We start from the raw sequence: 26,998 nt of genomic DNA, 5'->3' as shown, positions 1-26,998 counted from the left end.
TTCAATGGAGTTACACAACATTGATGCATGATTACATTTTCTTGTTCATCGAAATAATACAATTTACAGATTGGGAACCACAGGTTCCTGCCATTTTCTAGGCACTGGCATATGAAAGAAAACATTGTGGTTACTATTCACATAGTTTGTTTTTCTTATTAATCAACCTTCAAGGTTAAGGAGTGGCTTTCAAATGTCTATAGCCCTAGTAATTATGCTAGTACTTTGCGCAGGGCAGGCATTTAATAAATATTTGTGTCTTTTACTATTGTTGAGCTATAATTGCTAATCTGAGATTTTCTGAGTGGATAGTTTCATATCCTGTATTCATTGTTTTAAATTCAGATCATGTGATCTATTCCTGACATGTATTTTCACTTTATTCTCTTTCAGTAGCTGCTCAAAGCAAAAAATAGAAACCTTTCCTTGAATGGACTGTAGTGACAGATATGAAATTCTGAGAAATGTTGGAACCAGAAGCTACTTTCTACGCAATCCATAGATTGGGGGTGGGGCTCTGGGTCTTTCTTGTGACAAGACAAGTACCACCCAGTTCTAAACCCTAAGTTTGTGGTTTCAGCTCTGTGCCTCTCTTCCTCATCTGTTTAAAAATGAGGCTAATAACAGCAGCCCAGGGTTGTTGGAGGAGTAAAATGAAGCAACAGTGAAGAAAATGCCAGAAATGGAAGAAAAATGCTACCAAGTGTCAAATATTGGTGGAAAGAAAATTTGGATACAAAGTACAGATGTGTTTAATTTTATTAGCAATAAATAAAAGAACAAAGTATATTTTCAAGATACTTGCCAAAAAAGGATTACTTGACAAAACATTTCAATATAGAATAATATTAAACTGAAGTTTCCCATTGCTTTAAACTTTAAGCAAACGTTTTTATTAGAGTATAATCTAACTGCATTTGAAATAATTGCATTTGCAGTTATATAAATTACAGTTTTTCAAGATAACATTCATTGCGCTGGGTAAAGCAGGATATAGCTATAATTTACTGCCAAGGATAGAAGAGCCTTGAACTGATAAAGACATATCTGCTGTTTAGATCAAAAGATCTACACTGAATGTGCCTTAAGCGCCAAGGTTTTCTATAAAAAGGGCCCGGTGCAAACGCCAGAGTCGTGCCAATTCAATTCAACAAATATTTAATTAGCGTTTGTGATTTCCAAGGCACAGGGTTGGGTACTGACGAGGAAGCAAAGATGAATAACTGCAGATGCCTGAGGGAGACGAGACCTGAACTCAGTAATCAGAGTGCAAAGCGCAGTGGGCGTCTTGATGCAGGAAAGGCACAATTCAGGAGAACCTGGTGGAGCTTAAAATAATTTAATTTTTCCTGCCTGAATTTTTTTTTTAAAAGATTCTATTTTGGATCTCTTTTCAGATGTGCCAGGTCCTTTGTTGGCAGAGAATCCACGACCCTGTAAAATCTCTCCTACTCCCTGTTCTTTCTTCAGAAATTCGATGAGTTCTTCCGCCACCGACACTGCATTTAGAACAGTGTCTATTGTGTGGGTGGTGAAACGATGGAAAGTTATTTTTGTTCTAATTTTGAGAACTGTTTTACTGGGAGGAGAGGGAAAAGGAGAAGCTGATCTGAGGCTGAGATGCTGCCTGAAGTTGCTCTGAGGAGGCGTTACTAAGGTTACTAGACAGAACGGCCGTTGATAGGCAGACAGGCTTTTTTCTTCTAAAACAAAATATATTTTTAAATGACGAGCGTAGGCTGACATGCGGGCAGTGTCACACAGTACTACATGGGAGATTACTTAGAGGGGAAAGAAAGGAGCCCGGCAAAAAACGTAGACTGCACTTCATGAAATGCATTCAGTCTCTGCTTCTCCTTCCGGCCCTTTTCTCCTGCCGCTCTTGTTTCTTGTAGGTGTTCTGGTTGTAGCACAAAATCTACGCACCCGGGGACGGTGCCTTCTAGGTGTGACACTCGGCGGAGTCGAACCGGAAGCGGCTCTCGGTCCGGAACCGTAGGGAGAGGGCCAGGAAGGAGGGGCCGCCCTAAGGGCGGTGACGAGCTGCGCGGTCTTGGCGGAGCCGGACGGCCTGTAGCGGCTCTCTCAGGTCGTCGGCGGTCGCTGCAGCTGCCACTATTCACGGGGCGAACTTGGCAGAGCAGGGAGGCACAGAAGGGCAGGGGTGTGTAAGGACGGCCGCGGGTGTATTCGGCGGCGGGAAGGAAGACCTCGAAACTCGTTCCTCCTACTTGGGGATTGTAATTTTTTTTTTCCGGTGACGGATTCCGGAAATACTCGGCGTCTCCGTTTTCGAGATTTTCTGGCTCTTGTCAGTTGATTTCGTAGCTTGAAGTGAGTGAAAGCTTTTTGTAATACAGCCACTGAGTTAACAGTATGGGACGTGTGAAGCCGCCGGAGAACAAGAAATGGGGGAGTGGGGCAGGAGAGGAAGTGGCGGTGCTGGAGGGAGCAAGAGGACGGCGGTGCGCGCAGTTAACATTAGCAGGGTTTACCGCACCAGCCACTCTGAAAGCCCTGTAGGTGTGGTAGGTCCAGAGGGGATGGGAACAGGCTGAAAGAAATACAAGGGAAAAGTGCAGAGCTGCGCTTTGAATTCTGGTAGACTGAGATTAGAACAGGAAGCCAAGCACCGCGCTATGGTTTTTCGACATCAAGGTAGGAAGAAGGTGAGGGTGTAGGATCAGTACATCTGTGAGAGGTGTAAGCAAGGATAGGGTTTTTTGTCCGCCGTTAGTGTGTGTCCCAAATTCACTGTAATCCTGGAGCCAGGAGTTTCCTTCAGTAAGATTGACAACTGAGGTCTTTCAGCATTTGTAAGAATGCTACGTACTTCTAAACTGAATTGAACGAGGAAAAATTGACTAAGTCAATGGATAAGGCAGTTTACCTTGAATAAACCTAAAAGAAAGTAGAAATCTTGACATATGTTGAAAAAGGTAGCAGGACAAATTTCATTAATTGATTGTGTATCAATCACACATATTGTAATTCCTATAGGATATAGCTAATCATATTCCAGAGGAGCAATTTGGAATAGTTAGAACTGTGGGCATAAGAATCAGGTAGATCAGTTTATTTCCTTTATGAGATTATTTCCTTTATGAAATTGATACACTTAATTCGTATGTCCTTGATATTTTTCATCGTTAGAATGGAGCTAATGGCTCCAAACTTGAGAGTCACAGGCATTGTTTGTAAAGTACTTAGTACAATGTCTGGAACAATATTGGTGATAAATATAATCATGCATATCTTAATGGTTGAGATATGTTCCAAGAAGTACCTCACTAGTTTCATCATTGTGTGAACATCGTAGAGTATACTTACCCAGATTTAGATGGTATAGTCTACTACATACCTAGGTTCTATAGGATAGTCTATTACTCCTAGGGTATAAACCTGTACAACATGTACTTAACACTAGACAGTTGTAATAAATGGCATTTGTGTACCTAAACATAGAAAAAGATACAATAATTTGAATTTTTCAGTGCCATTATAGTCTTATGGGACCAAAGGTACATATATAATTTGCCATTGATGGAGACATCTTTGTGGGATACATAAGTAACAGTAACTGTTATTAATCTGAGTCAAAAGTGAAGCACTGCTGAGAATATAGTCTCCTTGCAGCTTCGGGTCTGGTTTTCGGTGGAAAGGCCACTGAGTCACCTCCCTTTTTCTTCTAAAGATAATTAAGGGTGAAAAATGTTGATGCATTTTCTGAAGGGTAAGTTTATTTCAAGGTAAATGAGACTGGGGATTTAGCTCAGCAGCACAGTGCCTGCCTAGCAAGTGCGAGGTCGTGAGTTCGATTCCAGGTACTGGAAAACAAACAAACAAACAAACAAAAAAAACCCTAAATGAAAGTTTTAGATGGCTGGGTAACCCTTGAACAGTAACCTGTCTACCATGTTCCTTTAAAACAGTTGTGGCTTTTTAAGATCTCTTTATTTCTTAAGTGTTCCGTTTCCTGAACAATTGGTAATTTCAATTCTAAACTTAGGCATTATACTCCTTTGCAGATGCATGGTCATGGAGGCTATGACTCTGATTTTAGTGATGATGAACGTGAAGAGTCGAGCAAAAAGAAAAAGCGGTAAGTAACTTTATTGATCTGTATTTTGCATCCTTTCTAGATTAATATGAGGTATAAATAAATAATATTGAGAGGTTTTGGATTCTATTTGTGTGTATATGAAAGCAACTGCCCTAGTGAATTAATTTTTATTTACTAAACCGTAATAAATTGATTTAAAATTGGAGAATAGTTGTGGGAAAAATAAAATAAGGTTTGTGCTGGGAAGGGATTTATTGAACAGGAAGGAGGAAAAAGTAAAAAAAATTACAGATTTCAAATTTTTCTGGACTGTGTATTTGAAAATGTCATACTCAGAGGGGCTTGATTGGTGCTCTCTTGCTAGTACTTGCTTTCCAGGTGAGGTTAGTGTGGAAGATGAGATTGTAGTGCAAGGTAACTCTTATGTTTACATGGATGCACAAGTGAAAGGAAGAGGCTTATGGAAGGTTTTACTGAATGGAAGGGATAAGAACTGACAGCACATAAGTCTGAGTATCATAAGAGGCTACATCTTGGCCAAGTTGTCTGTGTAGGGTAGAAATTTGATTTTATCCATTAAGAGTGGTTGATGAGTCATACTAACCAAACTTACAGAAATAGGTATATTATTTCACAATGAGAGCAATATAGTAGGGATGCTAACTGAGACTGAACATTTTTATGATACTCAGCCTTCATAGATAACCAAAGTGCTTTAAATTTTCTAGATTTTCAGTCAAAAATACTACTTTGTAAGAGTAGAATCTGAGCAAATTTAGTTGGGTGTTCTGCTCTAGAGTTATGTTTATATAACTAAGACTGAACATCTGTGGTCTACATCTTCTGTCATCAGCCCTTCTTTTTCCAAAAGTTTCCTTATCCTTAATACACAAACAGAAAAATTAAGTAACTTAATTATATTAAGATGAAAATTAAGGTGATAAATGACCGAGTCAGGATTTGAGCTAGGAACCTGGGAGGTATGACATTAAAACTCATGCATTTGATTGTTTATCTTCTCTGTTTTATATTTTGGTTCGTTTTATATGTTTGTTTTATATGTCTATTTATTGGTACTGGTGATTGAACCCAGGATCTTTGCACTGAGCTACATCCCCAGCTCCTTCTATTTTTTAGTTTGAGATTCTTACTAAGTGGTGTAGTTCAGACTTGAACTTGTGATCCTCCTGCTTTAATTTCCCCAGTAGTAGGATTAGAGGTATGTACCACCCGTGACTGGCTTCATCTTCTTCATTTTATAGGTATTAAATAAAATTAAAGAGATGTAAAATGTCTTATTAAAGATCTTTGTGTCTTTTTTAAGTTAAAAATTCTGTTGGCTGGAGATGTAGCTCAGTAGTGGAGTGGTCAATTCTTTAAAACATGCTCAATTATGAAAATATAAAGAATTAGGAAGCAACCTTTAAGAAAAATTAACTCTTAATAATTTTTCTTTTTAATATACCAGGAAAATTGAAGATGATTTATTACTACAAAAGCCATTTCAAAAAGAAAAGCAGGGAAAGGTGGCCAGTAAGCAAGTTGCAGCAGAACTGCTGGATAGGTATGATATTTTGATGTAAATTACTTTCTTTGGTTTAAGATATTTCATAAACTCAAAGACTAGGGGATCTGACTCTATGAATTAAAATATAGACATTTGAATGTGCTTAAAATAAACTTTGTTTTTAAATAGGGAAGAAGCAAGAAATAGAAGGTTTCATCTCATAGCTATGGATGCTGTATCCTTTTTATATTTCTAGATATTTTAAAATCTGCTTTATCCTACTTTATATTTTTATCATAAAATCTTATACATTAGTTTTACTAATACATAGTAAAGATTTAGAGACAAAAGTAATAAGACATATTACTAGTATTCTATAAATAAGCTTATAAAGTCCATGAATCTTGAAATATTTTTTCCAACTTGTTTTTGTCAAATTTTCATCATTTTCCTTTCCTATGCTTCTCTTAATCTTTAATCTCATTTTAATTCTCATCCTACCTGAATCTTGGCTACTTAAGTTCTCTGTAAAACTTGTATTTAAAATTGTGTCTGTTTGTGGACTATAGCCAGGCCTGCTTTGGCTTTAATTCTTAGATATGGCTGGAAGCGATTTATAATCTATTTCCTTGTTGAAGCCATATCTCAACTTGATGTTTCAATAAAATTGTGGCTTATAACACTAGCTGCTGTAGTGGCCATCTGTATTGCTGCTGGAATACTGGAAAATGAAAGAGAAGCCAAGCAAGACTTGATATATTTCTGAGTATTTTCGCTATGGTGAGGATTGGGAGGAGATAGTATTAGTTTAACCCCCTACCAATAGTCATCTGTTTCACTTTGCTGTCATCTAATTCTTTTAAGTTATAGAAGTATCACTGTATCCATAATTACTCTTTTTTTTTTGTTAACTTAGTAGCTTAGCTTTCCTATGGATCTCATCTGGTATTTTCCTTTAGCGTTTGAACATTTACTCTGCTTTCTCTGACCCCACTGGGGGCACAGGGTCATCTAGTTACAGCCTGGTGAGGATGGAAGTCCAGGCATTTCTTTCCGGCGTAGGGCCAGCACAGTTTTTTCTGGCATGTTTGGCTGATGTCTTGATTACTTTTCTCTCATTGCTGAGGCAAAATACCTGATACCCAAAATTAAGAAAAAGTTTATTTAGCTCATGGTCTGTGGAGGTTTCAGTCCATACTCCGCTGGTTCCAAGACAGAGTGGCACATGGCAGAGGGCAAGGGTTCATGGCGTTGGAAGACAGCAAAAACAACAAGAGCAAAATTGAGACGTGGTGGCAAGCAGCTTCTTTCTCTCCTTTATATATGCAAACTATCTGCCCCAGGGCAGGTGTAGCACTCATACCCATAATCCCAGCATTGGATTATGGATCAATCAATCATAAACTCTAAAATGCATGACTGCATGAGGCTTTGAGGGGACATCCAGACACAAACCATAACAGCTGGAGTAGAGTTCTTGTCTCAGAGTTACTGGTTTTGCTATGTTGGCTGTTGGTCATTTGGTTAGACAGAACAAGCTTTTTGTTGAGGCTGTGTTAGTCTGTACCTATTACTATTTACAGGTTGCCAGTTTCATCTAGTCTGAAGTCCCTGTCTGATATACTTATTTCTTTCCAACTCTCTGAATCTTCTTACATTTGTTTTATGTATAATGTCCAAGGTTATTAATTGTGAAAGAAGTGTATCTTTGTTCCATCAACCACCAGTTTTTGGACATGAAAAATTATATTGGAACACAGCCATGCTTACTCATTTACATGTTGTCTTATGGTTGCCTTCTTACTAAAATCATACAGCTGAACAGTGACAATGGACTGTATGACTTACAAAGTCCACAATGTTTTCTATCTGGCCCTTTACAGAAAAAGTTTGGTGATCTTGCTCTCATAGGGTAAGTGATTTACCATGGTCAGTTAGTGGTAGTTCAAGAGCTAGAGCCCAGATCTCTAGCTCTTCTCTTTCTCTCTTTCTCTCTTTCTCTCTTTCTCTCTTTCTCTCTTTCTCTCTTTCTCTCTTTCTTTCTCTCTTTCTCTCTCTCTTTCTCTCTCTCTCTCTCTCTTTCTTTCTTTTTCTCTTTCTTTCTTTCTCTCTCTCTCTCTCTCTCTCTCTCTCTCTCCTCTCCTTTCTCTCAGTGTTATTCTGATTAAGTATTTCTGTTAGAATATATTGTGATAAATCTATGTGTGTGTGTTTAACAACATGGGGCACTTTATTTACCGCTGAGCTATATTCTTACCTCTTTAAAAAATGTTTTTATTTAATTTTAACAGGATCTTGGTAAGTTACCCAAATGGGACTTGTTATGGTATAGATCTAAAATTCCCCCCACAAAACTTGTGTTGGGAGATGGAACTGGGTTGGAAGAGGCAAACCACTAGGGATAAGATCTGGAAGTGTGGGTTCTTGCCCTGGCTCCTCCCTTTTTTCTGCTTCTTAGCTGCCATGGGTTAAGCAACTTTCCTTTTCAGTGCCCTTCTGCCATAATGTTTCTATCCTGGAGCTAGCCAGCCATGGACTTAATCCTCTAAAGCCATGAGCCAAAATAAACCTTTCCTTCTTTAGTTGCAGATGTGGGGGGGTATTATGTTCTGTTGATGGGAAGGTAACTAACATATAGTTTGAACTTGTGATCCTCTTGCCTTAGCCTTCCTTAGTGCTAGGATTAGTCATGTGCCCCCACTTCCACCTATGTATCTTTAATATAATAGGAAATAGTCACAGACACACTCATAAAAGGTGAGGTCAGCTATGTTATATGCATGTTCAGTTCTAGAGTTTAGCTACTGAGCTTTCTAAAAAAAAAGTAAAATGCTCATATATATTGTTATACTGTATTCAAAATAAACATGCATGGATTCTTTAAGTATTAAAAATATAAAAAATAACATCTGATTTCTTACGTTTGCTTTTTTCATAAGCCTAATGCTAGGAGTTAATATTATAAAAGTATATCTGCTATTTAGAGGTGTTATCTTTTCTGAAATAGCAAAATTATATTTTAAAATAATGAAAAATAAATCTTTTTCCTTATTTTTCATTTTACTTATTTATTTATTTATTTTATTTATTTATTTATTTTAATTTTTCATTTTAGAGACCATAATTTCTTTTTCTTACTTTGATCACTAGAGTGAACGATGGAACAAAGTTGTGTACAGTCTAGCAGTAGAATGGGAAGCTGTCTTTCTTACCTGGTGATGTATTTTATCACAAGAGTACTATATGGTTGAAAAATATTCCAAACATTACATTTCACATAATATGTTTGAAAAAGTGTTCAGTAGAAAGTGGAAGCCCTTCTGCTTTACAGTCTTTACCCTTAACAATTTAATATATACTCACCTAGATTTTTTGAATGTATGAGCATGTATAGTACATATTTGCATGTTTAGAAAAGCTGAAATAGACTCATACTATGCTTTTATCTCACTCAGTAATGGATCATAACACCAAACAACTCCTAAGCAAGTAAAACCCTTAATTTCTTGCATTTCAGTATCAAAGGCATACAAAGTTTGTAAATGACTATATTTTATACTATGGGGGCAAAAAAGAAGACTTCAGGCGTTTGGGGTAAGTATCATGAAGTGTACATACAGTGGGAAGGGAAGTATGTATCTATAGCTACTGTGCCTTGGATTCAGTCACTGATTTGAAGCTTTGTGTTTCAGTTTCCTCGTCATATCATAAGGTAGAGAGGCCATCTGTAGTGTATAGCAAGTTATATCTTCATAAATCCCAATTCTTTTGCAGCAGGCCTCAAGTAACCTCCTCACCTGCTAAGCTGGGTATGACACTCTCAATAGCAGGCTATGTGAGGAATATTCACATGTCTTATTGACAAAGGTGTTTAAAACAAAGATATTTTTAGACCTTAATGTTTAGGATTGCTTTTTAAAAGGGAGGGTAAACAAAAAATCTCACTCTAGAATTTTCTACACATAAAAATCATTTTTTTATTGGAAGCTCTTGTATTTGAGCTTTTTGTCTTAAATGGATTTCTTTACTTACTTTTCTGAGTTGATAGAACTCTATAAAATGTTGGTACTGTCTGAACTTTCCAAATTTATCTCCCCTATCAATTTAATATATGATAGGGGAGATTGTATCCCTCAACAATCATTTATTCTGCCCCCAAACTGTTAGCTTTTTATCTTGACAGACCATCTTCTCCAACACTTTTCTTCCCTTGCTCAGTTTTCCTAGGAAACTAGTAAAACAGGGTAACTTTCCATGTTTTAAAAAATTAGATCTCAGAATAGTGTTACTGTCTTTTAGTTAGATTCTGAAACTTACTTAGTGCTTAGTTAGGTTTCTCATCCTACTTTTGGTAACTTAGCAGCCTTTGCATAATTGAAACCACTGCTAAGGATGGATGAATTCTTTTATGCATTTAAGTTGCCTCTGTAGCTGAACTTTTTATAATTACCTTCTGAAAATATTGAAATATTTTTATAAATATATATACATATATATTCACACATAGAACTATTAGTTTTATGTATTTTAAAAATCTCACAGCATTGTTTAGTCTCCTAACCTTGACTAATTTTGATTTCATATTGAACTTATTTTATTTTCCAGGGAAAATGACAAGACAGACTTAGATGTTATACGAGAAAATCATAGATTCCTATGGAACGAAGAGGATGAAATGGAGATGACTTGGTAATTTTAACTATCAAGAGCTCTAATGCATCAGATGCTTTAGTCCTGTCTCTTGTTTTGTGTTTTTTTATTTGTCACTTACTCAAAGCATTCAGCCCATTCATAGGATGGTTCTGAATGAAGGACGTGAAACCATGTTTAGGATTCTTGTTTGGTTTGTCTGATAATTTTTGGCAGTTTAGAGACTTCTCATGGTTCTTATTTGGTTCATTTTATAATTTTTGGCAGTTGAAAGACTTCTCATGGTTTGACTTAGTCTTTAAAAAATAATTATTTTATGACATTGTATATTATAATACGGTACTATATACTTTTAAAATTTTTTAAATAATTTGGGAAAAATTAATACCTGAAAATGATTTTTAAAATCTAAGGTACAAATGGTAAAAAATGAAGAATAATTCTTCTTCTCATTTCTGATTCTTTCCCTCCCTGAGAGAACCATTTTTAACAGTTAATATATAGATATGTGGTGCACATGTAAGAATAGATCTTTTAAAACATTGATATTTATATTATAGAAGTTATTTTTCTGACATTGCTTCCAAGTAGCAACCTGTGGTTGGATTTCTAAGCATAATAATACTTATTTTTTTTATGGATCTAGGGAGAAGAGACTTGCAAAGAAATACTACGATAAATTATTCAAGGAATATTGCATAGCAGATCTCAGTAAATACAAAGAAAATAAGGTATACCCACTAATTATTTATAGAAGGAAATTTTTATTCAAGTACAGTATTTTTATTATATTATCATGACCCACATTTTTTTTTAAAAAATGGTAATTGTAGCCTAAGTTGTCCTACATCTGTAAAGTATCATTTTGACCATTTAACCTGTGCAGCCGTGGGATTTCCAAAAGACCTATGGAATTTATAAAGACAAAGGTGTTTTTTATGTGAACTGAGATATGAAAAGTCTAAAATTAAATACAAGTGGCTACTGGATCCTGTTCATCCTGACTGAAGTCTAGAGCCTCTAAGTGATTATAATGGATGGTTGTAACATTGCAAAAAGATGTCGTGTTTCACAGATGATATTTGAAATTGACAGAATTTTTTAATAGATTACATTTAGAGGCAGATGCAAATCTGTTACATAATTATGACTATTCTAATAAAATTAACTTTTCAGCCAGTGCTAATTAGTAATGGCAAATTTCCATTGCCACTTTATGTCTTTTGTTAATACTAAAGTTACTTTTATCTCTAGCTCAAACTTCAGATTTGTAGCTAAGAGGATCATCCAGGAATAGACAGTCTCAGTTGGAAAGATGAAAGGAGAGAGTGTTGCATAAATAGTATATGTTATGGTAGCTTATATTTGCAGTATAGTAAGAAAGACAACCTATCTTGTTGTAGTTGTTTTCTTTTCTTTTGGGGGGTACCAGGAATTGAACTCACAACCTTGCGCTTGCCAGGCAGGCGCTCAGGCTACTGAGCTATGTCCCTGGCCCTAAGACAACCTATCTTAAATTTATGTCATAAGATTTCTTTTTCTTTTAACTAGTTTAATCTCTTTAGAACTAGGGTTGGTATAATTTTCTCTGTAGTACCTTTAATATAGTATGTGTGTTGCTTTTCAGTTCCTTATAGACAATAATAATATTCATTATTGTATAACTTTGTTTACAAACTCACACACTTGCTATCATTTAAAGTCTCAATTGCTTGTGCACTCTAGTACATAGCTTTCATCACTGTGCCAACTAATTACTACATCTAATCCAAAAGGTACCACAACAGTTGGGAGTTACTTGAGGTTACTACCTTGCAAAGATAGTATAAAATACTATCTTGATAGGGATATGGAACAAAGCAGCTTTTTTAACTTTAACTCATTTATAGTTTGTTTTTTAGTGTTTATTAAAGCTGGACTGGACATGATGATTGCCCTTCAGAAAAAGCTATAATCTAGCTGAGGGAAAAAAATACATAAATAAAAATGAAATATTTGAGTTTTTCCATTAAAAACACCTACTCTACTATTGTAAAGGTATATATGCATAAATGAATGGATGTGGTTGTTACAATAAAACTTTACTTATAAAAATAGGAAACAGGCTTGTGTGCCACTATTTGTTAAACTCATACCTACAGTGAGCTAGTCCCTATTGTGAATGCTTTATTATCACATTTAAACCTCTTCACCCAAAGAAGTAGGTACTCATATTTCTATTTTACAAATGTAGAAACCGAGGCATAAGGTGAAATAACTTGCCTAATAGACAGCTGTTAAGTGGTGGAGCTAAAACAAACCTACATAATCTGACTCTACGTGTTGTACTTCTTTTCATTATAACATACTGGCTCTTCGCTGTATCACAATCTCTCTCTCTTGTCAGTACCATCAAACAGCATATATTAGTTTTTAATGTAGATAGCTTGTGACCTGATCTTTGTAACTTTTAGGGCATTTTGAAAGTGGAAGGAGGTTGTTCATAATAGATAGATTGGTAATTATTCAAATGTATTTTCAAGTATCTGTAATCCTCTAATAAGAGAAAGATGCTATTAGGATGAGAATTAGGGTTTTATTTTGGGTGGTAAATGTCATTATGGTTGACACCTTGTTTAGATTTATATATATATCATTTAAATTTAATGTTTTATGTTGGGTGTGGTGGTGTACACCTGTAATCCCAATCCTGTAATCTCTTAGGAGGCTAAGGCAGGAGGATCACCACAACTTTAAGCTCAACCTGGGCTACATAGTGAGTTCAAGGCCAGCCTGAAGTACATAGCAAGACTTTTTCTCAAAAAAGAAAAGAAAACGAAAGGTTTAAATAGAGTTTGACAAGAATGTAAATTTTTTCTTCTTAGTTCGGATTTAGGTGGCGAGTAGAAAAAGAAGTAATTTCAGGAAAAGGTAATTATTTTTTAAAATTTTACTTTTACATAGGATACATTATTTTGTTATGATATTTAATCAAAGACACTGAGTAAGATTATTCCTCCCATGTACAACAGATTGTTGTTGTTCCTAAAATAAAATTAGAAAAATGTATTTGTGATACATTATTAGCAAAGGTCAGAATATAATGCTTTAATGATTACTACCTTTAGAGTATTGCCTTTAAAACATTCAGTGGAGGGCATGTAGAAAGTGTTTAGAGTTAAAGATTTAGCCAGGAATCGTGGGACTTCCCTGTAATTCCAGCAGTCCAAGACACTGATGCAGGAGCATCACAAGTTCAAGTCCAGTTTGGGCAATGTAGCAACTTAGAACTGTCTCAAAATAAAATTGCTGAGGGTATAGCTCAGTGTGAAGGCCCTGGGTTCAGTCTCTTAATACCTGGGATGTTTAATAGCAAGAAACAAAAGAAAGCTTGCTTCTTTCACTTTCTTTAGTACTTTTTAGAACAATAAATTGGTATTACTGTATTCAAACAAAATTCATATTTTAAAAATAGAAATTAAATATCACTTTGAACCTAATAAAATTTTTGTATAGGCTATTCTCATTTTAGGGAATATCTGAGACTGAGCCCACATGAGTAGTTTAGTCCAATAGCCAAGAACAAACATTTGGTTGGCAGTCAGAAAGTGCTTTTTCTATGCATTGTTGTAATCTGTTCTTAAAGTTCTTCTGAAAACCATGCCTCTATACTGTCTGTGGTATAAAATTAATTCTTTATAGAATAATTACATTTTGAATGCTGATATTTCTGAATACTGTATAGTGGCAGGAATAATTTTAAACTTTAAAATCTAAATTAAACTGAAAATAAAGATTACATTTTTACAAGATTTTTACAAGATTATATTTTAAACATTTACAAATGTTTAAATGATGAAACATTTATGGTAGCAGGCATCTTCCATAAATTGGATATTCTTTATGTTAGATGTGAAATTAGATATGCAAACAAACAAAATTAAGCAGTAGTATTTTTTTGTGTAAATAATAAAAGGTCAGCCCTGAATGCACTTCAGAGAGGGGTAAAGAATAAATTTAAAGCTATTTTTAGCTTTTCTTAGGATTACATTTTCATTTGTGTTTACTGAAAATAGTGAGAGATCCTGAAATGTCTCACAATTTAAAAATTTTGTACTGTTGAGATTTTCAGGCAAATGTACAGTGGTACATTTTCAGAAATCGGTGGGTATTCTCCAGACTCATATAACTGAATAAAGGATTCATGGGGAGGAAGAAGAAGGGCTGCTGGCATTTTGTTAATTATAACTTGTTTGTGTTTTACAGATAATACCAGATGAGTAGATTTTATAAAGTATTCATTTGTCATAAGTGAAAGGAGACTGAGTTAGAAATAGGCAGCTTGGATGACAATATTCTAAATACATTTTGGTAATTTTTTACATTTTTATAAAAAAGAATTAACTGGTTTCAGATTTGCTCCTGTTGGTGCAAATAATTGTGATGTAATATCAAAAACTGGGTTAAATAACCCTAAGCTATTGCAGGCTGATCAGGCCTGCAATCTCCCAAGCTAATGGATGGCGAAGGCTTAAATAAATGAGACAATGGAAATGATTTCAGGGCTCCCAGAGGGACTAACTCTCTTACAACTTCAATGTTCTCTGAGTTAGCCAAAGACTTCTCTGGGCAGCCCATATTTCTTTGGTTTTCAAACAAAGGAGGAGGATACGCAAGAAAACACAGGAATCTCACAGGACCTTGGAAGAATTTTCCCAAGTAGTAAATTATGTAAATCAGGAGAACTACCTTATCTTTAGGTTGGTATTTATTGTAGGAGTGTGGGGCCTGCAGCTGCAGTCTCCTTGTAGTTAATTGGGCTTGGAGCCAAACGTCCTCAGCTGTGGCCTTATCTTGTCCTTTGAAGCATCACAGCTTCACGAGCCAATACAGGCTTCAGCGGTGCCCAGTGACCCATAGAGGTTTATTTACTGAGTCCACTGCCCATCTTTAGACAAGGTGCCTAAGCTTCAGACAGCTCCCAGGTAAACATGAAAAGCCAATTGGTTAATACTAAATCCTGCTGAGAGCCGCTTCATGGTGGTCTCCATCAGTGTAAGTTATTGGGTTTTTGTTTGTACAAGTAGAAGTTTGATGTTGACTTTTTCTGTCAAACTAAATAATTGTTGAGTAGGTTCTTTTTTTCCCTTCTTGGATCATCAGTCTTAGTCCTTTTTGGGGGGAGTTTTAATATATAGTGGACATAATGATGTCAGGTTAGTATTAGAAACAAGTGATTCTAAAAGTTCAGAGTATCAAGTTTGATTACTTATTGTACTTTATCTCAAAGTGTTAGAATTTTTGTGTTCTTGGTGCCCCTTCATACTAGTACTTTTAAATCAATGCCTTTATGTTAATACTTAATATATTAATTTAGTATTACAATTAAATATTGAAAGGATTCACCTAAGTATAAGTGCATGTACTTTGGAAAATACACTTATTTCAGGGTTTTATTTTATTTTTTTATTGATTTATTGATTTATTGATTGATACCAGGAATTGAACTCATGTCCCTGAGCTTGCCAGGCTAGGTGCTGTGCTGCTAAGCTATATCCCTGGCCCCTAGGATTTTAATACATAGACTCAATATTCTCACTTTCTAAAGTGTAAAGTTTCTTAGTAGAGAGTCACTAAAACTCTATATCTAAATGTAAATAATGTATCAAATGATAATTATGACAGATTTTTTTGATAATAGTTCAGCCCTTTGCTTTGATATTTGTATACATATTTATTGAACATTCTATAATTGTGATCAGTTACTTTTTAATGCTACTGACTTTATATAGCTTAGATTTTACATATTTTTAAAGAGTAAAATTAGAGCTAATAACAGGTCATATTGATAAATACTGTCAGCTACAGTAGCTAATATTCCTTTCCTTTTTACAGGTCAGTTTTTTTGTGGAAATAAATGTTGTGATGCAAAAGAAGGCTTAAAGAGTTGGGAAGTTAATTTTGGTTATTTTGAGCATGGTGAAAAGAGAAATGCACTTGTTAAATTAAGTAAGTTGACTTTAGGGGAGATAATATTGATTTATTCTTTAATCCCAGCACTCAGGAGCCTGAGGCAGAAGGATTGCTGCAAGTTTGAGGCCAGCATGGGCTACAAAGTGAGTTCAAGGCCAGCCTGGACTACACAGTGAGACCCTGTCTCAAAAAAACAAAAAACAAACAAACAAAAAAATTGATTTCTTCCAAATTTGTCTTTGATTTAGAGTTGAAAATGTGTGGACGACTTAAAACTCAATATAAAAAATGTTAATATATCTTCCTGGTAGTGCTCTTAGAGTTTTTCAAACTCTCAAAGATTTTTGAACCTGAAGATTGCAGATTCTTAGCATTATGGTGGCATGCTGGTAACAGAATTCTAAAGTTAAATGCAAGCTGGTAATTAGGGAGTGAAGATCTTTTTCCATTACCTTGAGTATGTTACTTAAGTTCCATAGCTAAGAGGCAGAATATCAGAAAAAGCAATGTATAATATCGCATTGCCTAATTTTCTAGCCATAATGTTGGAGTATGGATAATAAATCTACTCTCTCTGGAAGTTAGTGAAGAGACCTCTTAGGAAATTATAACTCTTAGTGTCAGTCTTAACAACTGAGGGATGTACTGCATAATATATCAGTTTGTTTTACTGTGCATGCTATAGAATCTGTCCTTTTATTATATTTTTTGAAGTTAGTCTCCATTTATCAGCTGCTCTTATCCCTCATGTAAATGGTCTTCAGCATTCTCTGGGTCCTAAGTAAATATGTCTTTCAGAGTTTTCTGCCCATTCCTTATAGAAGTCACCAGTCTACCCACATGACGTCAATACAGACTGGTTTCTGAATTCTTCGTGGACATGCTTGTTAGGAAACAGTGTAGAAAGATTAAAGCAGAAGAAGAGACAACAATTATCTGTCCTTTTGAGAGTTCTTAGGGCAATTTAGAAGGAATGAAGATACCTGAATTATTTTTCTATTATATAATACTATATTATGTAGAATTATTATTAGATATCTTTAATTTGACATTAATGTTCGCATTAAATAGAACACAGTTTAATTAAATTGACAACATCATTTAGTTACTATTTTTTAGACAGGAGCTGGCTATCTAGTTCAGGCTAGCTTTAAACTCTATGTATCCCTGGCTGTCCTCAAACTTGTGGAGATCCTCCTGCTTCACCACACCCAGCTGACAACACCATTTTTAAAGTGATGTTATATTAAAATTTTTGCAATTCCTCAAACATTCTGTTACCATTTTTATTATATATGTCCTATATGTGTACTTTTTTTGTTTGTTTTTTGAGACAGTATAACTATGTAGTTCAGGCTTTGCTTGAACTTGTGATTTTTTTTTCCCTCATGGTAAGGAAATACAAAGAAAATGAAGATTTATGATATTAAGAGTATAGTTGCAGCACAGTTATTTAAATTCAGCAATTTACTGGTATCCTCTTTTTTCTTTTTAGGGTTATGCCAAGAATGTTCCTTTAAATTAAATTTCCACCATAGGTAAGAATGTCTTTTAAAATATAATTTTTAATGTTTAGGAATCTTGGAGATAGTCATTTACCTGCACTGAGTTTCTAAATGTAGACTTTGGTAGTTGATGCTTGGTTGATCATATAGAAAATTAAGCATTATTGTATGACCACGTAAAGCAGGGAAATTGGACTTCTGTTTTGTTTTGTTTTTTCCGGTACCCGGAATCGAACTCATGACCTCATGCTTACCAGACAGGTGCTGAGCCACTGAGCTAAATCCCCAGCCCCTGGGAAATTGGAATTTACCATTCTGTATTCTAGAACAGCAATTTTATTTTAAAATTTAATTTTATCAGTACATATTAGCTATAAGTAATAACATTCATCACATGGAATTTGTACCTGTACATGATATACCTTGATTCTTCTTTTGTTCCCCTTTCCTTCCCATCCCTTCAACCCCTTACTCTCTTATGTACAAAAGCTTGGTTTCCATTTTTTCATTTTTTCCTCTTTTCCCTTCCTTCCTTACACCTCCTTCCTCCCTAATTCCCCTTCCCTTGTGAACATTTTCTTTCTGTTTCATAATATCTATTACACATTTTAGTCCTTATTTACACTTTCAGTTTCTCACACCAGAAAAACCATGTAATATTTGAACATATGTGTCCATTTTATTTCACTTAAGAGTATGGTCTCTTTGCTTTGTTTTTTTTTTTTTTGTCTTTTTGAGACAAGGTCTCACTATACAGTTAAAGTTGGTCTTGAGCTCGCTTTGTAGCCCAGGCTGGCCTTGAACTTGCAGCAATCCTCCTGCCTCAGCCTCCTGAGTGCTGAGATTACAGGCGTGCACCACTACGCCTAGCAAGAGTATGGTCTCAAGGTACATCCATTTACCTAGAAATGTCTCAAGTTTGTCCTTTTTTATGGCAGAATAGTACTCCATTGTATATAAAACCACATCTTGTTTATCCATTCATTGGTTAATGGACATTTGGGCTGTTTCCAAGATTTAGCTATTACAAGTTGTGCCACTACAAACATGGATATGCATGTATCTCTGTGGTATGATACTTTTTATTCTTGCATGAAGATACTAAGCAGGGAAATAGTGGATTCAGTAGAATGTTTAGTCCTACTTTTGTGGGAATCTCCACACTGATTTCCTCAGTGGTTGCACCAATCTATACTCCCACCAACAGTGGAGAAGGGTTCCTTTTTCCTTACAGCCCTGCTACCATTTGTTATTGGTTAATTTCTTGATAATAGCCATTCTTTCTGGAGTAAGATGGAATCACACTGTTTTTTTAATTATCTCGAATTACTGGTAATGTTGAACATTTTTCGTATATTCATTTACTCTTTGTATTTCTTCATACAAGAAGTGTCTTCATTTCAGATGCCCATTTTTGGATTGGATGTTTAAATTTGAGGGGTCTGATTTTTTTTCTGAGTTCTTTATATGTTCTAGAAAGTAGTCCTTTGAGAAACAACTGGCAAAAATTTTTGCCATATTGTGGGTTGTCTGGCCACTCTGTTAGTGGTTTCTCTTGCTGTGCAAAAGTTTTTTGATAAGATGAGATCCCAGTTGTTGATTCTTTGTGATATTTCCTGTGTAATTGGAGTTTTGTTCATAAAGTCTTTGCCTACATCAAGTGTTTTTAAATTATTGTCTTTTTTTGTTTGTTTGTTTTTTGTTTTGTTTTCCTCCGGTACCGGGAACCAAACTCACGACCTTGCGCTTGCCAGGCAGGCGCTTTTGCCACTGAGCTAAATCCCCAGCCCCTTAAATTATTGTCTTTAAAAGAAAAAGAAAGAGTTGTACCTATTCTATCTTCCAGCAGATTTAGTGTTTCTGTTTTAATATTCAGATATTTGATCCATTTTGATTTTAGTTTAGTGCATAGTGATAGACATGGGTCTAGTTTTAGTTTTTGGCTTGTGGAAAGCCAGCTTATTATTTATTATACCATTTATTAAAGATCCTGTCTTTCTTTCAGTGAAGGTGTTTGGCTCCTTTGTCAAAGATAAGGTGGATGAGTGTGTTTGGAGTTGTTTCTGCATCTTGTAGTCTGTTTCCTTGATCCTCAGGTCTTTTTTTTTTCCAGTGCCATGCTATTTTTAATCACAGTAGCTTTGTAGTATAATTTCAAGTCAGGGATTGTGATACCCTGTACCTTAGCAAAACAGTTTTAAATGTGAAGGCCTAAGTGTGATGGTAGATTTATGTTAGAACTTTTAGTTTTGAACTAGTGTTCAGACATGGTAATATTCTTAAAAACTATGTTGTAAAGTGGGCCTCAAAGTGATTCTTGTGACTCATTTAAACAGTGTTTTATCCAGAGTTTGTCATTGTTAGAGAGATTGATTCTCATTTCACATGTTAAAATTAGGCTCAATGAATGAACTCTATTTGCCATTTTGAGTAGGTAAGAGTACCATGGCCTGTACCTTGCAACACATATGAAGTCATTGTTTTGAAATTAGACTTGAATATTCCTGTCACCTCCATTTAGTAGGCTTTGTCTTGGGCCAGCTGCTTAACCTCTGTAAGACTCAATTTTATCATCTGTAAAAATGAGGATACTGAAGGAGTAGTGGAAAGGAAATTAAAGTGTATATACAGTGCCTGGCATATGGTAAATCTTAATCTGTCTGGTGTTAATTACATTTAGACAAAATCTGTACTACTTGCCATTATTACATGTCCTGAATAACAATTGAAAGTCTTAACAGTGAGATTCTGTGACTTGAGGAAATGTATTCATAAACATTTTAAATCAATTTTAAGTGTGCCTATCCTAGTGTTCTAGCTGTTAAAATAAATATTAAAGCTGGGGTGGTGATGCCTGCCTTCCCAGCTACTCAGGAGGTTGAGGAAGGAAGATTGTGAATTTGAGGTCAGCTTGGGCAACTTAGCAAGACCCTGTCTCAGAAGATACAAGTGAGGGCTCCGGCTGTGGCTGAGTGGTAGAGTGCAGATAGATAGGTAGGTAGGTAGATCTTAAAATCAGCAGAATATTTTTTAGATTATTTGAATAACTTAAACTTTCATTTTCCTTTTTATTAGTGACACTGAAACTAGAAATTTCTTTGACCTTAATATTTGAGGCTTATTTCCAAATTAAAATGATTTTGATGCAAAAGACAAAAATGGTTACTTCTGTGAATAGGTATAGGTATCTTAAATTGGAAGTTCTGTTCATTTTTTTTTAACTAATCCTGTCCTCTTTCTGTCCTCCTTACGAGTCCCAATTTCAGTATCATTATTTCCTAAATTTAATTGCTTGCCAGCCATTATACTGACCAGCTTGTGAAACTCGCCAAGAAGCGATGAAACTGCAGGAGTAAGGGATAAATCATAAATGATCCAAAGTTTACTTATGAGTTATCAAACACCTTTCATCTTCATTCCATTATGCTTTTATTGTATTCCTGTATTTTTAAGAGAAGAATTTCCTATATACTAGTGGTTTAGAGTTTCTATAGAACTTTTTGATTGTATGTTTTTTCCCTGTGTACATGGATATGAATTATGTGAAGAGAAATGAGATTTGTTTTTTTAATTTAAAAAAATGGCTAAATGAGAGAACATAAAAAGATTGAGTAAAGCTGATTTATATTTACTAAGGGCATAGTAATATTCTTTGTCTCATATTTCAGGCTTCATTATCTTCCAAAATTGTTTTAATATATTAACCCAAAATAGTTACAGACGCATTTAAGGTTCCCTATTATGTAAGTTACATTTAAAAAATTAATGCTTTAACTGATTCAGTTTTTTTCTTTACCAGTTTTTATTTTTTGTAAGATCATTTGAAAAGATTAACTTTAATTTTGTTTTGGTTAATGTAAAGGAGAAAAGAAATCAAGTCTGGCAAAAGAAAGGCCAAAACCAAAAAAGGCTATGAAGAGTCATCAGACAGAAACTCCAGGTTGTCTCCAGAAGAAGCTTCCAAGAAGAAAGATAAAGGTAAAAGATACTAAGATATAGTATCTACTCACACTTCTGAATGTGAGATATAATCTACCATATCTGAAATGTAGAATTTCATTGCTGAATGCATTCAGGATTTTGTTTTATAGTAATTGAAAGGAGGCTGGTTGAGAATTTAGATACAAATCTGTAAGTTTTTTGCAGGAGTTTTAATAACAGAGTTGGTGTTGATTCATTTTTGGCAGATAACATATTACTGTATAATATTGTGGACAGTGTTATAATTCCTAGCTTTATCCAAGACTTGTTACTCTGGACAAATCACTATATATTTTTGGGTAATGTGAATACTTGGCCTTCGTGCCAGTCAGAGAATCAAATAAGAATGTGAAAGGCACTTTTGACACTGTAAAAGTTTTTTGGTCATAAGAAAGTATAAAATTTTAATGCTATGATTTGCATTAAAATGATCTGTGTGGATTTTTTTCAATTAGCTTACGAGCTTTTTAAGAAGAGAGATACTGATGAATAACTGAGTCCTTAGAACCCAGCTTGGTTCTGTACATGTATACTTAGTAAATAATTATCAAATTCAAATCTGCCAGTCAGGTGCTTACTTTTTCCTTAGCAGTTTTTAGTCTTCTCTAAGCCTCACTTTCTTTTTTATGTAAGTTTTAAAAATCAGCACTTGTTTGTGATACATAATACATTCATTGTGAGCATTTCATACATACACATATGGCATCTTAGTCCTTTTTACTTCCCCTTCCTCTCCCCTCTTTTCTCCATCTATAGATCCCCTTCATATCTAGAAAAGCCCTACTTTCCTGTTTCCTACTTGTTTTTATCTTGCTCTTTAAGTTATTTGTACTCTGGGTGTCTCATGTTAGAGAAACCATGCAATATTAACCAGTAGCTGTTTTATTACACTTAGCATTATGGTCTCAAGGTGTGTCTGGGGCTGGGGATTTAGCTCAGCGGCACAACGCCTGCCTGGCAAGCGTGAAGTCATGAGTTTGATTCCCGGTTCCGGGGGGTAGGGGTGGGAATAGAATCCCAGGGTGTGTCTGTTTTCTTATAAATGACTCAAATTTATACTTTTGATGGATGAGGAGTACCTCACTGTATATATATACCACACAGGCCAAGTGTTTTATATTATCTCTTGATGGACATACAGACCATTTCCAAGATTTAGCTACTGTGAGTTGTGCTGCTATAAACATGGGTATGCATTTATTACTGTAATATGATATCATTAACTCTTTTGGGAAGATCCCCAGAAGAGATATAGCTGGGTGGAATGGAATTTCTATTTTTATTTTAAGACTCTCCATACTGATTTCCATAGTAAGTGTGTTAGTTGACATTCTCACCAACAATGGAGAAGGAATCCTTGCTCCCCAAAACCTTGCCAGCATTTTTTGTTTTTTGAGTTCATCACAATAGCCATTCTTTCTGGAATAAGATGGAATCTCATTTCGATTTGCATTTCTTAACACAAGAGATACTGGACATTTTTTCCATGTACTTACTGGCCATTTGTACTTCTTTTGAGAACTGTCTACCTAGTTCAGTTGCCCATTTTATTTTATTTATTTATTTTTTTTGGTACTAGGAATCAAACTCAGGACCTTGCACTTGCCAGGCAGGCACTTGTGCCACTGAGCTAAATCCCTGGCCCTTTCTTTTTCTTTTTGGGAGTATTATTTTTTTGAATTCTTTATATATTCTAGGTATTACTCCCTTGTCCAGCGAGTAGCCAGAAAAAAATTTTTCCCATTCCGCCCCTTCACTCTATTGGTTGTTTCCTTTATTGTGCAGAAGCTTTTAAATTTAATATAATTCTCTTTGTTGATTCTTGGTATTATTTCTTGTGCAGTTGGGGTTACACTGAGAAAATCTTTGCCTATGCCTATGTTTTCAAGGGTTTTACATATCTTCTAGCAGATTCAGTGTTGTTGTTTTAATATCTAGATCTTTGATGCAAATTGATTTTATTTTAGTAGAGAGTGAGAGATATGGGTCTAGATTCAATCTTCTGCATGTGGATAGCCAGTTTTCCTATCACCATTTATTAAAGAGGAGGCTATCTTTCCTTCAGTGTATGTTTTTGGCCACTTCATCCAAGATCAAATAGCTCAGTGTGCCTGGGATTGTTTCTGTATCCTCTATTCTGTTCCATTGATCAGCATTTCTGTATTTGTGCCCGTGTGCCAGTGTCTTGCTGTTTTTAATTGTTGTTGTTGTTTATCATTATAGCTTTGTAATATAACTTGAAATCTAGGATTATGACACTTTGCTTTTGTTATCCAAGATTGCTTTTACTATTCTGGGTCTCTTCAGGTTCCATAGAAATTTTGTGTTGTTTTTCCTAATTCTGTGAGGAATGCTGTAGCTATTTTGATTGGGATTGTATTAAACCTTTGTATCAATTTTGAAAATATGTCTATTTTGACAACATTGGTTCTGCCTGCCCAGGAGAAGGGAATGTAATTCCATTTTCTGATGTCTTGATCTATTTTTTTCAGGATACTATAGTTTTCATTGTAGATGTCTTTCATTTTCTTGGTTATGTTAATTCCTAAGTATTAATATTTTGAAACCATGGTAAAGGGCTTGTTTTCTTAATTTTTTTCTTGGTAGATTTATTATTGCTGTACAGGAATGCTGTTGGCTTTTGTGTGTCAATTTTGTACACTGCCACTTTGCTGAATTTATCAGTTTTAGGAAGCTTTTGGTGTTTTGTGGGTCTTCTGTGTAAAGGATTATGCCACCTGCAAATAAAGATAGCTTCTTCCTTGCCTATGCATATCCCTTTTATTTCTTTCTCCTGCTTGAGTGCTCTAGCTAAAAGTTTTGAGTCCTATATTGGATAGTGCTAAGACTGAATACTCTTGTATTGTTTCTGATTTTAGAGGAAAAGTTTTCAGTTTTTTTCCCCATTTAGTGTGATGTTGGCAATGGTTTTGTTATAAATGACTTCTATCAGTTTGGGATAAGGTTGTTCTATACCTAATTATTTTCAGAGTTTTTATCATGAGTGGATGTTGGATTTTCCAAAAACTTTCTCTGCATCTTTTCAGATGATCATGTGATATTTGTTCTTGCTGCTTTTTGTTGTTGTTGTTGTTGTCCTTTTGGAGACAGGATCTCACAGTATAGCTCAGGCTGGTCTTGAACTCATAGTGATTCTCTTGCCTCAGCCTCCTGAGTGTTGAGATTATAGGCATGGACTACCATGTCTGGCCATTGCTACTTTTTATGTGGTATATCACATTTATTGATTTATGTATGTTGAACCATCCTTGCATCCCTGGTATAAAGTCAATTTAAGTTTATGATGTGTGATCTTTTTAATGATTTCTTGCATTTTGTTTGTCAGTATCTTGAATATTTTTGCATCTGTGTTCATTAAGGGGATTGATGTACAATTTTCTTTTTCTGTTAAGCCCTTGTCTAGTTTTGGTAGCAGGCTAATGCTGGCTTCCAGGAATAAATTTGGCAATATACCTTCCCTTTCAGTTTTATTAAAGAATTTGAGGAGTATTGGTATTAGGTCTTCCCTGAAGTTCTGGTAGAATTCAGTGGTGAATCTAGGACCTGGGCTTTTCTTTGTTGGTAGAATTTTTATGACTGCCTTTATTTTGTTGCCTCTTAACTCTCAATTTGTTCTATTTAGAGTTTTCATAGCTTCTTGGTTCACTTTTGGTAATTTATGTGTGTCTAGGAGTTTCTGCATTTCTCTAAGTTCTCTAATATATTGGAATAAAATTTTCAAAGTAGTTTCTTATAGCCCTCTGGATTTCAGCAGTTTTGGTATGATTTCCATTTTTTTATTTCTAATTCAATTGATGCAGGTTTTTTCTTTTTTTGGTATTTTTATCTAAGGGTTTATCACATTTGTTCATCCTTTTGAAGAACCACCTCTTTTACTCATTGATCTTTTGTATTGTTCTTAAATCTCAGTTTCATTAGTTTGCACTCTAATCTTTATAATGCTTTTCCTTCTGTTAATTTCAAATTTGGAATTCTGTTATCATTCCAGGACAGTGGTGGCAAACCCTTTAGAGATGAGTGCCCCAAACTGAAACCCAGAAGCCACTTATTTATCAGAAAGTGCTAACACTACAATTAAACCTGAATGCCAAGGTTTTGTTTAGAAAAAAACAACTTCTCGTATGTTAGTATCTTTTGTTTTAAAAGAAAAACACATTAACGGAAATGCCATAGGTTTGCTACCACTGCCCCAGGGTGTTGAGATGCGTTATTGTAGGGAATGTCATTGGTCTCTCATTGTACCCCAGAGAGGAAAGGCAGTGGATGTGAGGAAAATAAAGACAAGAGACAAGAGCTGGGTCAGGTGGAGGCAACCCCTTACCTGATAGGCAAGAGGACCTAACTTCAACAGTAGGGGTGTTTATTTATACTCTTGCAAAGTTAGTATCATGAGAGGTAATGTTGCTTAGTGACTAATGACTGTAATTGTCCAGGCAGGATGTTTTTCTCAGGACTGAAGTAGCTTGACTGCTTGAAGCCACTCTGGCTCTGTCCTGCACTCACACATATGACCAATTTCCAGATCCAGTAGCTCCCAGCAGGTACTAGGTTATTTATTTGGGATAGCTCAGTTCTTTTCATGAGTGCATTCACAGCTGTAAACTTCCCTTATAGAACTGCTTTCATTGTGTCCCATAGATTTTGGCATGTGTGCTTCCATTGTCGTTTGATTCTAGAAACATTTCTATTTCTTCCCTGACTTCTATGATCCATTGATTATTCAGTAATGTATTGTTTAGTCTCCATGTATTTGTGTGATTTCTTTTGCTGTTGGTTTCTGGCTTCATTCGGCTGTGATTCAGTAGTATACAGGGAATTATTTCAGGTTTTTTGCATTTATTTAGGAATGGTTTATAGTCTAAGAGATGGTCTATTTTGGAAAAAGTTCTATGTGCTGCTGAGAAAAATACATATTCTGTTGTTGGATGAAGTATCCTGTATATATCTATTGTCAGTTTGTTTGGTGGTATGGTTTCTCTCTGACATTTCTCTGTTAATTTTTGTCTGGTTGACCTAATTATGAAAGTGAGGTGTTCCCTGCTATGATTATATTGATGTCTGCCTTTTTTTTTTTTTTTTGAGACAGGGTCTCACTACGTAATTCAGCCTGGCCTTGAATTCACAATGTAGCCCAGGCTGGCCTTGAATTCATGGTGATAGACCACCACAACTGACTTATTTGTCCTTTTGTATCCAGTAGTTTTTGTTTTATGAAGTTGGGTGGCCAAATATTTAGTGCATAGATATTTTTAATTGTTAATCTCTTCCTGTTAAATTGTTATCTTTACCAGTATGTAGTGACCATTTTTATCTCTTCTA

The 26,998-nt window shown here is 35.2% G+C and overlaps 1 protein-coding gene across 3 annotated transcripts in view; it reads left to right on the top strand.

Annotated features, from left to right (window-relative positions):
- The window catches only part of Fra10ac1 (fragile site, folic acid type, rare, fra(10)(q23.3) or fra(10)(q24.2) candidate 1), a 60,102-nt gene that overhangs the window by 16,592 nt on the left and 16,512 nt on the right, over window positions 1-26,998 (top strand). Inside the window, exons 1-11 of one of the 3 annotated variants that reach the window (XM_005407522.2) lie at window positions 1,958-2,164; window positions 4,029-4,102; window positions 5,532-5,627; window positions 5,760-5,805; window positions 9,088-9,164; window positions 10,176-10,259; window positions 10,867-10,951; window positions 13,085-13,130; window positions 16,095-16,208; window positions 17,668-17,710; window positions 21,540-21,655. In XM_005407522.2, the coding sequence (XP_005407579.1) occupies window positions 4,029-4,102; window positions 5,532-5,627; window positions 5,760-5,805; window positions 9,088-9,164; window positions 10,176-10,259; window positions 10,867-10,951; window positions 13,085-13,130; window positions 16,095-16,208; window positions 17,668-17,710; window positions 21,540-21,655 (781 nt within the window). In that variant the 5' untranslated portion in view covers window positions 1,958-2,164. Of the gene's footprint in view, window positions 1-1,957; window positions 2,335-4,028; window positions 4,103-5,531; window positions 5,628-5,759; window positions 5,806-9,087; window positions 9,165-10,175; window positions 10,260-10,866; window positions 10,952-13,084; window positions 13,131-16,094; window positions 16,209-17,667; window positions 17,711-21,539; window positions 21,656-26,998 lie in introns of those variants that run through there. The other 2 variants (XM_005407521.2, XM_005407520.1) reach the window with 2 other exon arrangements.

The sequence above is a fragment of the Chinchilla lanigera genome, unplaced genomic scaffold (assembly GCF_000276665.1).
Source record: "Chinchilla lanigera isolate Chin_1 unplaced genomic scaffold, ChiLan1.0 scaffold00106, whole genome shotgun sequence".
NCBI classification, from domain to species: Eukaryota; Metazoa; Chordata; class Mammalia; order Rodentia; family Chinchillidae; genus Chinchilla; species Chinchilla lanigera.
The sequence above is the reverse complement of the archived record's forward strand: the minus strand, read 5'-3'. Positions and strand labels throughout refer to the sequence as shown.